Genomic DNA, 14,461 nt, shown 5'->3' with positions numbered 1-14,461 from the left:
CCTAAACCGTGGCCTGACAAGAAGCCGCTACCACTATCCAAGGCCACAGGGCAAGGCCCACATCCTCCGTTTGTCTCCACATACGCTGACTCAAGTGTACTATACAGAAGAATAGCGACACTGCCTCGGTTGGTCCAAACTTCGAAGCAAGCTAAAACGTTTCGCAGCAGATGGTACCAATTCCACATGATTCACACAAGGGAGGCGTTAAGAGATAAGGTACCTGCTGGATGAGACTTGCAAACACAGATAATGTTACACACACACACACACACATACATACAATGTCTGGTGGAGTATGCGTGAGTTGCCGAAAATACTTCTCTCTGGGTGGCAGTAAAAGTGGTGTTCTCCAGTGTGCCGCCACATTTCTAACTAAACTTCGCCTGCTCCCGGAAATATGGGGTCCGACTAACACGTGTCGAAACATGCCTCATAGTGTGCCTAAACATGCATCCAAATCCAACAAACAGAACTGTTATCTGCCTGGATGCCATCTTTGCTTTAATACTCTACACTTAAACTCTCTGTCTGGGCACTTTCACATGTATTCTTAGTATCTAGACATTACATATAAACATGTCTTTGGGGCCCCCTGTGTCACACAGAGATACAAGAGTCCAATATGCTGCTGAGGTTGAACTACAAACCTTCCAATCTATTACAAATAGTCTGTGGTGTGGGACTATAAGGGCCTTGATCCAATTACAGCATGGCCAATCCATTAAGTGCGAAACAAATCTAACCATATCCTCTCTCCACAAGCACTTTGCATATCACGCTTCAAATCATTCCACTATAACAGCGTAAAATTCCACATGGTGACTTTGTTTCACTCAACAGACTGCAGAGAGCTACTTCACATGTCTATAACTTTTCTTGCATGTACGTATTTTCATATCCCCCAAGAATCTTTCCATGTGTTCATTTCAGCCCTAGCTCATGACAGCAAAAACCTAATGAAAATTTCACCATCTCAAAATATTCCACATTCACAGTGTAACAGTCATTACTGGCCATTCACTGTTAATGTTTGGTTACAATTCCCAGGCACATGGGTGGATAAACATTTGACCCTTCCAAACTCTCGGGCAATGTTGTCATAATTCATTCAATTGGGACCACTCACACATAAGGTGCATAGATCTATTTTTCAATACTTAAATGGTTAATTTGAGTGGTACCTCAGCAACTCTGCTGCGGACATACCCCAGCGCAGAAATACAGGACTGAGTGCAAGTAAGGGAGAACTGTGTTTACACTGCTAGCTTGTTCACACAGTGTGCACAGAGGAAGGGTCTATGAAGGGATGATACTACATCACAAGAGTCTGAATGTGAAATGGGTGATGTTGCAAAATAGTCACACCTTTTTACCCGCAGACATATGGTGAGGCTTGTGATAACATGTCTACCCAGTTCATGCCGCACAATGGCCAGCTCAACACAAAAATAAATAATTATCTCCTCTCCTCACATGGATAAAATCTAAACTTATCTTGCATGATTTTTCTTCTTTTTCTCATTACACACCTAGAAGTGGAGAACAGTACATAGAAAATGACAGCATATGAATAAACCTATGTACCAAAATAACAGCAAAGAAAAGTCACAGCTAAAAAATAAATTTGCAATATAAAGAAGATGATAAAAAAAACCCACAAACTACTTTTAAAAGAAACCGTACGAAACCCATGCCACAGAAAGAGAAACAGGAAAATAAAAATGTTTTGAAAAGAAAATCTAAGTCAGAGTTTGAATAAATATCAGGAAACAACCAGAGCTTGCTGCACTCCTACGAATGATATGAAAGTCACTGAGGATTACACACAGTAAGAGAATAGCAGCTCGTCACAACAAATCTTTCACATATTGCCATTCATCAAATAACTTCCATTCTAACTTAACTAATGACACATTCTCGCATACATGTAAATACCAAGAAGATGGACTGTGATGGAGATTTTTTTGAGCTTTTGTACCAACTGGCCATCGAAGTGGAGTGTGTGCCTGGAACAAGGTCATATGTGATGTGGGAATATGACATGGCATATCTGATGTTCCAAGTGCTTTCAGTACTTAATGTAGACATGATGGCCTATGACTGACATGTTGGTCATGCCCTTGGGTAGGACATCTGAGTTGATTTTTACACTTTCTTACCATGACAGAGATTTAGGCTTCTCAATAATCCCAAAAGAGTATTAACTTACTCTGATAATGATGAAGGCTGTGAGTCTATCAGATAAACTCTTTACTGGATAGCATATCCCCTACTGTAAGGGGGATGGGGGAGAGCAAAAAACAAAAACAAAACAAAATGCTTTTAATGCCCTTTGCCTCATTACTATTAAAACTGTCATTGAATTTTCAAATATATCTGCAAACCAAATACTGAAGTGCACATGATTTAAAAACTACACCAGACAATGTAGCATGATCGTTTGTGACTATTCTGACACACTTGGACATATTCCTCATTATCTCCTTTGAACACTTGCTGGCTTGTGATTACAATACTCTCTGATCTGTAACACATTAACAGTCAGTCTCACACACCGGATGCCATCACCAAACAAATTTTAGAAAAGGGGTCACTGCAGATTGGTTTTACACTGTGGTCTCCTCTAAGGAGTAGGGCCCTTTGTTTCTAGGCAGATATATTGTGTTGTTTTTAAAATACAAGTATGACTACATTGATGTGTGCACGTGTACATGTGTGTATGTGTGTGTGTGTGTGTGTGCATGTGGCTGCACCTTCCATCAACTTGATCCCCTATCGTAAGACTTGCTTCCTACAACGTGTACATGCTCAGATGGTACCCCACCATTTGTCTGTATACTATACACCATCTACTACTCAAAGCCGAGGCAATCCACTATTCCTGAGTCTTCTGCTCTGCCACTAAAACCTCATATCTGGATCGCGTGATTCTTGCTGGTCATTCCAGATCAACTGGCCTCCAGGTTGACCAGCCGGGATGAATGACACAAAGTCTATGAATTTGAGCTGATCCCCAAGGCAATGTCAGCTATGCTCTGGTCAGCTATGGAGATTTTTTTGTCTTCATTCCATGCAACCATACAGTACTTTCTGCAGGCCTTCGTTGGCATTGGGGGCTGAGGGTGACTTTTGAATATATGCACTGATCCTTTACACAGAACACAGATGGTGATAGGCTGGGCACGCCGAAGCTTGATAAACATGAGGAGTTGAATATACTTGGGTTACACAGCTTCTGCATTTCCTACAGAATGTCTCTCTTTTAGATATGAGGGCAACCTTGCTTGCAGCGTGATCATCACAGCGTAGTTGCCCTCTCGGCTTCCACTGCTGCACATGTACGCAGAGCATCAACCGACTTCCACTCCCTACTGCGTAACTGCTACTGGACCCACAGGGTAAACCGATGTGGCAGTGCCATGATACGAACCACGAGCCAGCCACGTTGCTCACGTACAAACTGTCTGGACACGAGACAAGTGTTTGGTTGGCATTCACGGCATGGATTAACTTTCAGTTGCCAACAGCCTGTTGCAAAACACACTGTCACCAGCAGGAGGTCTCTCAATGGCTGAACGATCCCCGCGAGAGTAGGTAGGGATGACATTGTTTTCTCTGCAGTGCAGAAGTGTGACTGTCCTGGTATTTTGTGGACTTCAGATTGAGAGAAGTGTCAGAAGTCAGTTCAATTCACATGACAGATACGTACAATCTGAGGCAGCTCATTTTAGGCGAAATTGAAAACGGAGCGAGGCAGGAATACGGTGGAATCTCAGGTAAGGAGAGTATGGCCAAAGTGAGGGAAGAGGATACGATACAGGTGGGGGGAGGGGAGGGGGGGGGGAAGAGTGAGTGTCAATTAAGGAGGTGCCAAGAGCTCATAGGTAGGAGAACAGGAAAGACAGATGAACTACGATGGGATAAGAATGAAGTTTTTTTTGTAACACAAGGAGACATATCCTTATCCACAATATTGTTGTGTGTATGTATGTATGTAAACAGCTATATCTGAAGCACAGGGATGCAGTTACGTTGCAAAATTTAAACACAAGATGTTTGGCTTCCTCACTTCAGGATGACCTTATCAGCCCATTGACATCTAGTCGGATGCACATACCAACCACTGGCGGGGTAAATCATTCAGAAAACCATTTCAGAATAATTTTGTGAGGGAATACAGACTGGGATATTTCCAGGTACAGCTAATGAAAAGCCTACTATCCTTTCTGAATGCAATTGATTCATTGAGATGATAAAAATTAGCTGGGTATTTAGCCAGTGGTAGAAAGGCAGGTGTGTCATTCACATGTACCCTCAACCTAATCATTACTTTCCCTACTTAAATACTGATTAAAAGATTTCTGTGGACATGATCTGTCAAAATGTTGCAAATGTTCACTGATACACATCAGCTTGGAGTAAAGGGGCTCTAAAGTAAGCGATACTTTTTATCAGTGCTCTGGAATCACCCCAGCTGTGTTGTACGAGGGGTATTCAACTAAGAATCTACAATCACACTCAAGAAAGTGATTGTTTACTGAAAATATGGTGAGGAAAGAAAATGGAGAATCAGGATAAAGTGAATATGTAATGGCTAGAAGGAATAAAAAAGTAAATAAGTCATTTGAACAAGACAGGAGGAAATTGGAGAGAAAAGGCAGAACTTCTATATTTTCTAAGCATTTCACACACGATCCCAGATTTGCCTACACTTGCGGTTAAATGGGCAATGTCACCACCATTTAGGATTTGCAGTCAGTTGGTGTTAGATATCCATTCAAGGACTGAAGACTGCATGCCATGCAGTGAAAATATTGAAGATATTCACACATTGCGATTTCTTGACATGGGACAGTCTCAAGAGAATCCCCACCAACCAGATGACAATATACAGTATGTACAGACCATGCTCACAAGGACTTTTCTTGTTATTCTTCAGACACGGAAGAAAACAATGAATTGATGGCTGACAAATTTGTTACCACGCACAGACAGACCAAACAGCAGACTCTTGAGGGGGGAAAAAAAAACTAAAAACAGAGGAATACACCAGACCCTGGTATTGGAGGACCCAAAGGACGGAGGGTGATAAATGCATAGGGCAAATTAGAAACAGATTATGGCCGTGCATGAGTGAATGTTGTAGAGGGGATGATGAACTGTGAGTGGGGGTGGGGGGGGGGGGAGGTGGTTGATGGGGAGAAAAGTGGGGGGGGGGGGGGGAAGGAAAGGAAGAGGCAACTAGGAGGCTGGAGAAGAGGAAGGGTGGGGAGGCGGATAGGGAGGGGGGTAATGGACAGGCTAGGGGAAGATTATGGGGAGGCTATGGGAAGGCCATGCGGCGGAGGAAAGGCCAACGTTAGTTGAGATAGTGGTCCACTCCTGAGAATGCACAGGACCCCGCGCCGTGCTTGGACATCAGCTTCATGGTCTCTGTCACGTGGCAGAGGGCAAGCTCTAGGGGCGGGTGCTTCGGCATATTCTGGGACTCTGCAGAGAGGGGAAACAAGAGGGAAGAATGCACACTATTCACATCACAACAGAAGCAATATTCACTGCAATGCTGAAGGGGTATTGAACGGTAAACACGACATAACATGACAATGTAATATTCAAAACTTGTAAAGTTGTGTCAATAAACACGATGCCATAATACGAAACGACACTCGGCATCCTGTAATTTCCAAGAGCTCTTTACAACACATCAATAGATAACTTTCATTCAAATAGCGATATTTATCATCCCTGTAAATATCAGACTTTCTACCGCAGCATGAGTAAGGCCTTATATCATTCTCAGGCTAGCCTGTCCTTGCTTCACAAAGAATATCACTCACACAAAAAATCCTCACACCAACATCATGAGAAGCTGCATGAAGTCGGTTGTGATACCGAGACAAAAAATGCAGGCCCTGGAGTTTGGAATGACAATTTATGTGACACTTTGTGCTGTTTCCCTCCACATAGGCCTTTGCAGCTGCTCAAAAAATTAATGTATCTGACCAGTCAGTTCAAATATTGCCGTAATTTTTGTTATGCTTCCTTTAAAAGATAGCATCGTGCCCATAATGTTCATTGCTTTTGAATAATGCCATGGACATCAGTTTAGGGGAATGTCTGCTTAAAAGAGGTGGTTGTTCTCATAAATGTAACTGCTGAAGCCATGGGCAAGTCAAAAAACATGGGTTCACAGTCTGTTCTGTAACTTCTAGACATTCAAATATGCTTCTTTACACTACTATCACTCACAACCTGGTCATCATTAACTCCACCTCCCCTCACCAGCACCCCCCCCCAGCACATATACACACACACACACACACACACACACACACACACACACACACACACACACACACACACACACACACACAAACACCTTCCCATCCTCTGCACATAAACACTGAGCATGACCTCAATCTCTGAAACGCTTCACTCCCACTCCTCACATATCTTGTATCAGAACACATTCATGTCTCTACAACATGAGCCATCCTAATACAATCCTGAGCTGTACTTTTTATCTCGGGTCCCAAATCATAGGAAGCGACAGCAAGCCCAAAATAAAGTGACTCAGAGGCTGCTGCGTAACTAGAGAGCAATTTGTTCTGTATGGTGCAAAAAGGGATTTCATTTGATGCTCACATTGGAAATGTTTTAGCTACTGCAACCAATATCTCTTTCTGCAGTTGTCTCTCTGGTTTAAACATTGGGCAGACTGCTGTCTCTCTTAACCCTTACACTACCAGGGACTTTGGACAATGTGTACAATGCTATGGGGTTTTCTGTGTCAAGTGGCATTAAAAGCACACAAAGGATAATAAGTACAGCGACTGCCAACACCAAGAAGGAGTGCCTGCCTGCCTGCATTTTTAAAAGCAGCCACTCATACTCATCTAAAGTCTCTTCAGTCTATTTTACGCACAAATATTTCTTTCTTTTCAGTTTACTGTTGTTTTAAGCACTGGTGCTCTGTTTGTTTTTGTTTTTCATTTTTTTTTGTTGCCACTGTATGCCAGGCACAAATTAAAATGTTCCAGTTTCATATATCAGGGTGCTTTCTCTTCAGCTACACAACTCAAACAGCGATCACCTGCATGTTTCATGTTGGTTTGTATTATAAAGAATATACAGAACAAGAACATGAAGAGCTTTGATGAAATCTTCCTTTCACATATTTCATTCAGATTAAGAGACACGACAGACTCTTGCAAACTCTTTACAATGCATTCGTCCAATTACACTTCACATAACTGCATGAAAAAAAAATGCACATGATTTAGCATAATCAATTTTAACAAAGCTGCAACATACCTTTTAATCTATGTTATATTACATTATGTAAAGCGCTTAGAGAATTTTATTGATAAGCGCTATATAAATAATGAGTTATTACTATCATAATCTATGCAGCGTTATCTTAATTCTCTTCACCACACATTACCTCTAGTCATGCTTAAATGAAATATCTCAAGAACACAAAAGCCAGCACAATTGTTTTTTTTTTTTTGGGGGGGGGGAGGGGGCAAGGTAGTTAAACTTTTAAGTTAAATCAATATAATGACCACTTGACTGAATTCAACTGGACAACAGAAATATATCTTTCCAAGCTGCTATTCAAGAGTATCAACAGTTGTGAGTTCACTTGATATATCATGGTACCTCACCTAATATGGCACTATTTAAGGCAGCACAGACTGGTTCTCGTAATAAGGAGTCGAGTTGGTAACCCACGGGACTGTTCCACGGGTCTGCATAGGCTAACAAACTAAATGCATCCTGTGGATGGAGAAAAAAGGTAAAAGTGGGAAAAGATACACAAAAAAAGCATGAGGCATAGAACAACTACACAAGGAAACATCTTCTTTTATATATAGAACAATTACAGCCATAACACTGTAAATGTTTCCAACACAAAAAATCACTTCGACCTAGATATACACAAAGTTCAGCTTAAAGGTCCACTTCCTCAAATATGTTTCGAGGGGTATGTTTGATTGGTTCTTGTTTTTCCAGTACTCGTTCTGCTTTTTAGATTTGCCCTTTGTAGACAAAAAACAAAAACAAAACAAAAGCACAGCTGTCACAGCTGGTTTAGCAGGCTGAATAGGAACACTCCTTGGAATTTGTGCTTGCTGAGTTCTTTTAGATGTTTGTTTAGCCCTCACAGAGTATGATAAGTTTTCAATGTCTATAGCATGGCACATAATTACATAAAGAAAAGGTGTCACACGACAGCATGAGACTGATCATCAATTTTTCATCAGCCTCAGAAAGAAACCAAACAGAGCCTAATGTTTTGTGTGAACCATACTTTAAAGGACAAGTCCACCTTCATATACATGTGGATTGAGTGAAGGCAACAATATTAATAGCACACATAAGCGAAAGTTTGGGGAAAATCGGACAATCCGTTCAAAAGCTATGAATTTTTTAAGTATTTGTGCAGTCACTGCTGGATGAGAAGACTACCATGGTGTATGATGTCACATGCATACAACGATATAAGGAAAATAAAAAGAGAATCTCACAAAACTTTACTTTTTGAATAAAGTGCACATTTCTTTGACTTGTTACTGACGTATGTTAAGGGTAATATTATTCCCCCTGCTTTCTGAAAGAGAGAAGTCAAGTGTTCTTTTGTTATGCGAGAAAAGTGAAAATGTGTTGAATTTTCTTTATTCTTTCTTTATATCGTTGTACACATGTGACATCACAAGCTATAGTAGTCTTCTCATCCAGCAGTGACTGAGCAGAAACTTCAAAAATTCATAACTTTTGAACAGATTGTTTGATTTTCCTCAAACTTTTACTGATGTGTTCTACTAATATTGCTGCATTCACAAAACCCACATGTCTATGAAGGTGAACTTGTCCTTTAAGTAGCCAGATAAAGTTGAGTCAGGAAAATCTATATGCCAGTCCATCATAAGGGGACTTTCAGTGCATTAGGTATTTTTGCCAGCACAACACCCCTGGGTCCCCTAATTAATAACAATAACGACAACAACAAGAGCCCTTACCATAATTGTAATCATAATAAAAAGTAATGAAATAAATAGCCTGTGCCTGCACTGAATCTGTATGACCCCCATATATACTCCATCTAACAATGAAGCATATTAAGCTTTTACAAGGAGCCAATTTTATGCTTTCTTACTTTAATGGCAAAGGACCGGGCATCTAAGCTCGTGTAACGACTGAAATAAATGTGAAGTATTCAAGTCAAATGTACCAGCATCTTCATGATTCTCCACCTTGCTCTTGTGTTGACATTGTTTCTCAAGGACACCAAATATATGAATTGGCGAATTGGAGTATTTGATGCAATGTTCTTCAGCCTACTTTCATGTGTGATATGGCACCTATCAGTAATGTGTGCATATGCTCTAAAAAAACAGAAATTAAGTCTGTCTTGTAGTGTCTCTTCAAAATGTTTTGGTGCACATTCTTTTGCAATAGTACACTAAACTACATCTTTCTCTCACAGCATTCTGTGTAACCAATGAACAAACACAAAAGGTCAATGTCCTATGGTGACTATCATGCTGCATATATCGCACAAGTTTTAAGGTTATTGCACTTTTGTTACTAAGCCCTCATCTTGTGGTTTTGAAATGTATACACGGTATCCATTTGAAGAAACTGTAAATGTCAATGTCCATATGCAATTGATTTTATACGGGAACTGAAATGGGCAGAGTTGAATAAGAGGTCATGTCCCATTGGATTAGATTTAAGGAAATTATGAACAGAAACAATTTTTGCTAAAGGTCCAGCAAACAGTGCCAGAGTATTGCTGAAGTTAATGGGCTGCTTTGTCACATGCCAACAGCCATGAACGGCTCTATGGCTCTATAATCTTTACAGTATCTGTGAATGCATTTGAGCCTTCAACCACCTCTGGACACATTCACTAGGGTGCACGCAGTCGCTATACCTGTAACGCCTTCTCGTTGGCTTCGTTCTTGCCGTTTTCTCTCGTGAGCTTGTCGTAGGTGCACTGGAGCTCCCGGCCAAACTTGAGCATCTGTTTGATGGCCGCGTGGCTCCCCCCACACAGCTGGCGCACCGGAGGTAAGGACGACACTTCTAGAATGTGTATAGTAATACACACAAAGACATGTGAAATTTCCAAACCCAGTCCGCTTAAATAAAACAATATTTACCCGAGGAATACCTACACATTGATAACACTGTCTTGATTAAAGAAGGCAATTAAGCACTTATATAAAAAATGTGTATTCAGAATTAAATGTAGTACAAAGAGCTGCTCAAAATTGCTTATCCAATGAAGGCGAGCTAATGGAGTATTTAAATGACTGGGCATGTTGACAAGTGTCTAACATCATTATCTGGCATGTGCCATAACATTTCACTTGCTCATCAAAGCCTTGTAGTTGCCCTAGCCAACCCCTGAGAAAATATTAGAAAGACATACCGTGAGGTACCAAAAATGAAACACATGAAAAATTCTTACATGACTACTTAAAAAAGACCTGCAGTCACGATGAAGACCACGGCTCCATCTTACCTGTCGTAACGGCACATGTATCAAGATAACTTATGCTTTTACCCTTATCCCTTGATGTGGTTGCCAAGGGAACATGCAGGCCAAGATGATACTGACCTACATCATCTGTTTCCATGTCCTCCATGGGTGGGCACACACCGTTCACAGAAGAAGTTAATGATTTTCCGTTTGTCACAGCATGTCCATTACTACTACTGCTACGACCGCTCGTTGTCCCATTGGTATGCACACCGTTGGTGTCCAGGCAGTCAACATCCATTTCTATATCTGACTCTGCACTTATCAGGCGCGAACCGTTCGTGATGCTACCGTTTGTCGTCAGATTGAGTGCATTCATCGAGGCAGTCGATGAGTTGGGCATGAGTCCATCTTGCTGTTGTTGTTGTTGTTGCAAGTTCTTAGGACTCTTTGGAGATAGCGGTTTGGAAGTGTTCATGTGGCTACTGTTCCTACTGCTACCACTGCCCCCGACTCCGCTCGAGCTCCCTGAATTGTGCATGTGCATGGGATCTGCCAGTGGTGAGGATATACTGAGGTGTGACGATGACGACGACGAAGAGGAGGACGATGAGGGGACTGTGTCTCTGTGCGGGCTCATGGCGGGGCTGGCGTGCCGGCTGCCCGGTCGCGAGCGGGAGCCGCGTGGTTGGCGGATCTCACTGTCCGTTCCACTCACCATCTCCACAAACTGCCGACACTTGAGCATGAACTCTAGGTTGGGGTTCTGTTGGAGCAGGGTAGGGTACAGTCTTTGAGTCGTCTCTATTGCCTCCCCCATGCGACCAGCTAGTACTAGCCTTTGTAGTCCTGTGGTTACATGAAGGAAAGGTTGCAGCAATCAATAAAACATATCCACTTTGGGACATTGATACAAAGAATCATTTGCTTCACTTCACATAATCATACTTGTAAAACCTTACCCTTTCCCACCCCCCCCCCCCCACCTCATGACAAGTTGGTGCATTTGGTATGCCTTGATGTGCCCATACATTGTGTAATACAACCCTTCCTAATCACATTATGCACACACAGGGCTGCCAACTCTGCCATCACAAAATATGCTGATGAATTGAAAAAACAAACAAACAATTACTTACGAAGGCAAAAATACTATTTTGTGGTTAAAAAGAAAAAGCACACATACACACAAACACAAAAAAATTGCATATACCAAGCATGCATGATCAAATTCAGAGAGGGAAAAAAAATTCCATACCTATCCTAGTATTATCGTAGAAGAGATGACATACTAAATTTTGTAAAATCATACTAGTTGGAGGATTAGCAAATGAAAGCCAGTTGCACTTGAGATTTGAGTCCATATATGAGTGATATGTTGACACATCATTGTAACCACAACAGCTACCTTTTAGAGGCACTTAAAAAATAGCATTCAGTCAGGAATCCAGAGTCCTATACTTCAGACTTGAATGTTGTAAGTGAGGTAAAATATGGGGGAAAAAAGGACAGTTCTACACTTAGATCTTCATACTACAGGGGGCCCCAATGGCTTACAGCGGGAAGTCATTATTAACAAGGATAAACTCATTACTGTAATAACACGAGACCTAGTGAAAGGGGAAAAGCCTTTTTGCTATGACGACCAAAGGAAGGGACAGCACTGTGTACCACTCTACTGGATGCCACTTGGAACGGCGCTACTGTGTCAGCACAGAATAGAGATGTTTCTTCCAGGAAAATCTGATGAGCGTCATGTGATCTGCGTTCATCGTGCAGAGTTTCATACCCAGGGCGACGGATTAGTGCAGAACGATTAGCATGAACACAGCTCTCTTCGAGTTTCTGTGCAGGACACACTAAATCTCACCAGCTAACCCATCAAGTACCAAACTCTACATTTCTGTGGTGTGTTGTTGTTTCTGTTTATCAAAATTTTACGACTGATTGTTAGTAGTTCACATAGTTAAAGTGAAAATTCTCTTTTATTGCGCGAGTCTCTTTCCTTCTTTTTTTTTTGCAGAATTTTTACAAGCATCTTTCCTGATAAATAAGTTATTCTTCAATTGGCAAGACATTTCTTTAAAAAAAATGTTCCTGCTTCTTTCTCAAATTGGCAAATTTTTGAAAATTTCTTTTGATTTCATGCAGACCGAGTGTGTTTTCGTCACAGATATCTTGATTTGCCTGCTCACATTCACAAATGAAGAAAAAGCATACATTTCACTCTACCCATGTATTGCTCTTGAAAGGAGGGCTAATACAAGTAAGAAAAATCTACATCTTGAAAATCCTTTTTTTTTGGGGGGGGGGGGGTGGGGGGGGGGAGGGGGAGGGAGAGAGGCACACTGTGCTGAAATTGAGATGATCTTGCCATCCAGATGTTGATTATTTGCCTCTTTACTTGTACTCGGTCCTTCTACATCTGCATGGATCGTAAACATAAATAATTCATACATTCTACTTCCCCACAATGAGTCAGTACACATAAATTACATTCAGGTGGGCACAGGGAGGGACTGTACGTGTAGCATTTGCATTAACCTTCAACGGTCCAAAGTGTCGGAATATGCCTCCTGGGCTTGTCCTAATTTTTCAAGCCATGCACAGAATGATTAATTCCTTGCTATATTCTCAGCAGGCTTGTGCTTACCATTGTGAAAACGTCACATAGGCAGATGAAGTACTGGATATATGTCTCTACAGTGGTCTTACACAGCTGAAGATAACACAATGTTATGTTGTATCAATTTTTTTTTTTAATGTAAACAAAAAAGAAACTTTAACAATCAATGCTTTTCATATATGGATATTGCAGAACACAGTGAGTTCAGAAAAAAGCAGTGTATGTGTGGTTTTAACAAACAAAAAAACTTTATAAATTACGAAACCACTTTACCGCAATGTAATACATACACACATGCAGGTGAGGCTCCACCAAATAATCCGTTTTGATTTACGAGAAAGAACTCAAAGCAAATTCACCCGCTAGAATTGCTGCGTTCACACATTCTGGAGACACTACCACAGACCTCTCTTTGTTGCATTTTGTCTTCGCACTCAAAATGTTACCGTTTTGCTGTGTACACGTGGGCTGCACATCCAAGGAATGTCAATACAGATGTATCATAAAGGAATGACAACAAAACGACAGAAGCTTGAAGAACTTGAAATTCCCAGTGTGGACTTCAAACCCACACTCAATGAAACTGATTCTGCCAGCCACCATTAACCCGTTGAGGACGAGTCCCAAGTATACTTGGGCAGGTGTCTATGGGAAATGCGTGTTGCAGCAAAATCAGTCCGTCCTCAACGGGTTAAAGGGTAAGCATTTTCCATGGTGCTTTGTTCATGATGAACAAAGCCATGGATGAAGTTACAACATACATGTATGTAACTGGCACGATATTTGTACTAGCAATATGATGAACAATCGTAGGGGCATCATAATATTGGAATACTGTATGCTCAGCACATCACCTCTAGTGTCAAATAACTGGTCAATATTGAACTCTCACTTGCCTTTTGACGCTGATACAAATGAAAGTGTTCAGTTTCACTGATTACGCTTCATGACTACAAATATCAGCTCTTTTATTTGTACTTCTGGCTTTGTACATGCTGTGTCATACATCCAAGTCAGAGTAGACTTCACCCTTTATCTGCCGCCGCACTCACTTTGTCTGTTTTTGATTGATATGACTTCTTCTGCTATTGTCTGTCGCGTGCTCTTGGCAAAGCTCTCGGCAGTCGCGCAGTAACCGTGGTGGACAAGATACGTTGACACGATTCTGTTGGGAAAGGAAGAGAGGAGACCATAACACATACACCGGAATCAGTCACAGACGACACCAATATTCACCTATTACCAAGAGGACTTTGACGGATTTTAATCTCAGTAGAAATTTTTCTTCATATATATCAAAGTTGCTGTCAATGACTGAAGTTAGATTAAAAAAAAGACTA

At 41.2% G+C, this 14,461-nt stretch overlaps 1 protein-coding gene across 1 annotated transcript in view; it reads right to left on the bottom strand.

The window, feature by feature from the left end:
- Positions 1-5,361: 5,361 nt before the first annotated feature.
- Positions 5,362-14,461, bottom strand: part of LOC139728918 (ran-binding protein 9-like) — an 89,287-nt gene continuing 80,187 nt past the window's right edge. Inside the window, exons 8-12 of the mRNA XM_071639847.1 lie at positions 14,174-14,286; positions 10,634-11,344; positions 9,944-10,095; positions 7,671-7,782; positions 5,362-5,493 (exon numbers count right to left, since the gene is read on the bottom strand). Of these exons, the coding sequence (XP_071495948.1) occupies positions 5,363-5,493; positions 7,671-7,782; positions 9,944-10,095; positions 10,634-11,344; positions 14,174-14,286 (1,219 nt within the window). The 3' untranslated portion in view covers position 5,362. The remainder of the gene's footprint in view (positions 5,494-7,670; positions 7,783-9,943; positions 10,096-10,633; positions 11,345-14,173; positions 14,287-14,461) is intronic.

The sequence above is a fragment of the Diadema antillarum genome, unplaced genomic scaffold (genome assembly GCF_040938485.1).
Source record: "Diadema antillarum isolate AM-2024a unplaced genomic scaffold, OU_Dant_1.0 seq00000205_RagTag, whole genome shotgun sequence".
In the NCBI taxonomy this organism is placed as follows: Eukaryota; Metazoa; Echinodermata; class Echinoidea; order Diadematoida; family Diadematidae; genus Diadema; species Diadema antillarum.
The sequence above is the reverse complement of the archived record's forward strand: the minus strand, read 5'-3'. Positions and strand labels throughout refer to the sequence as shown.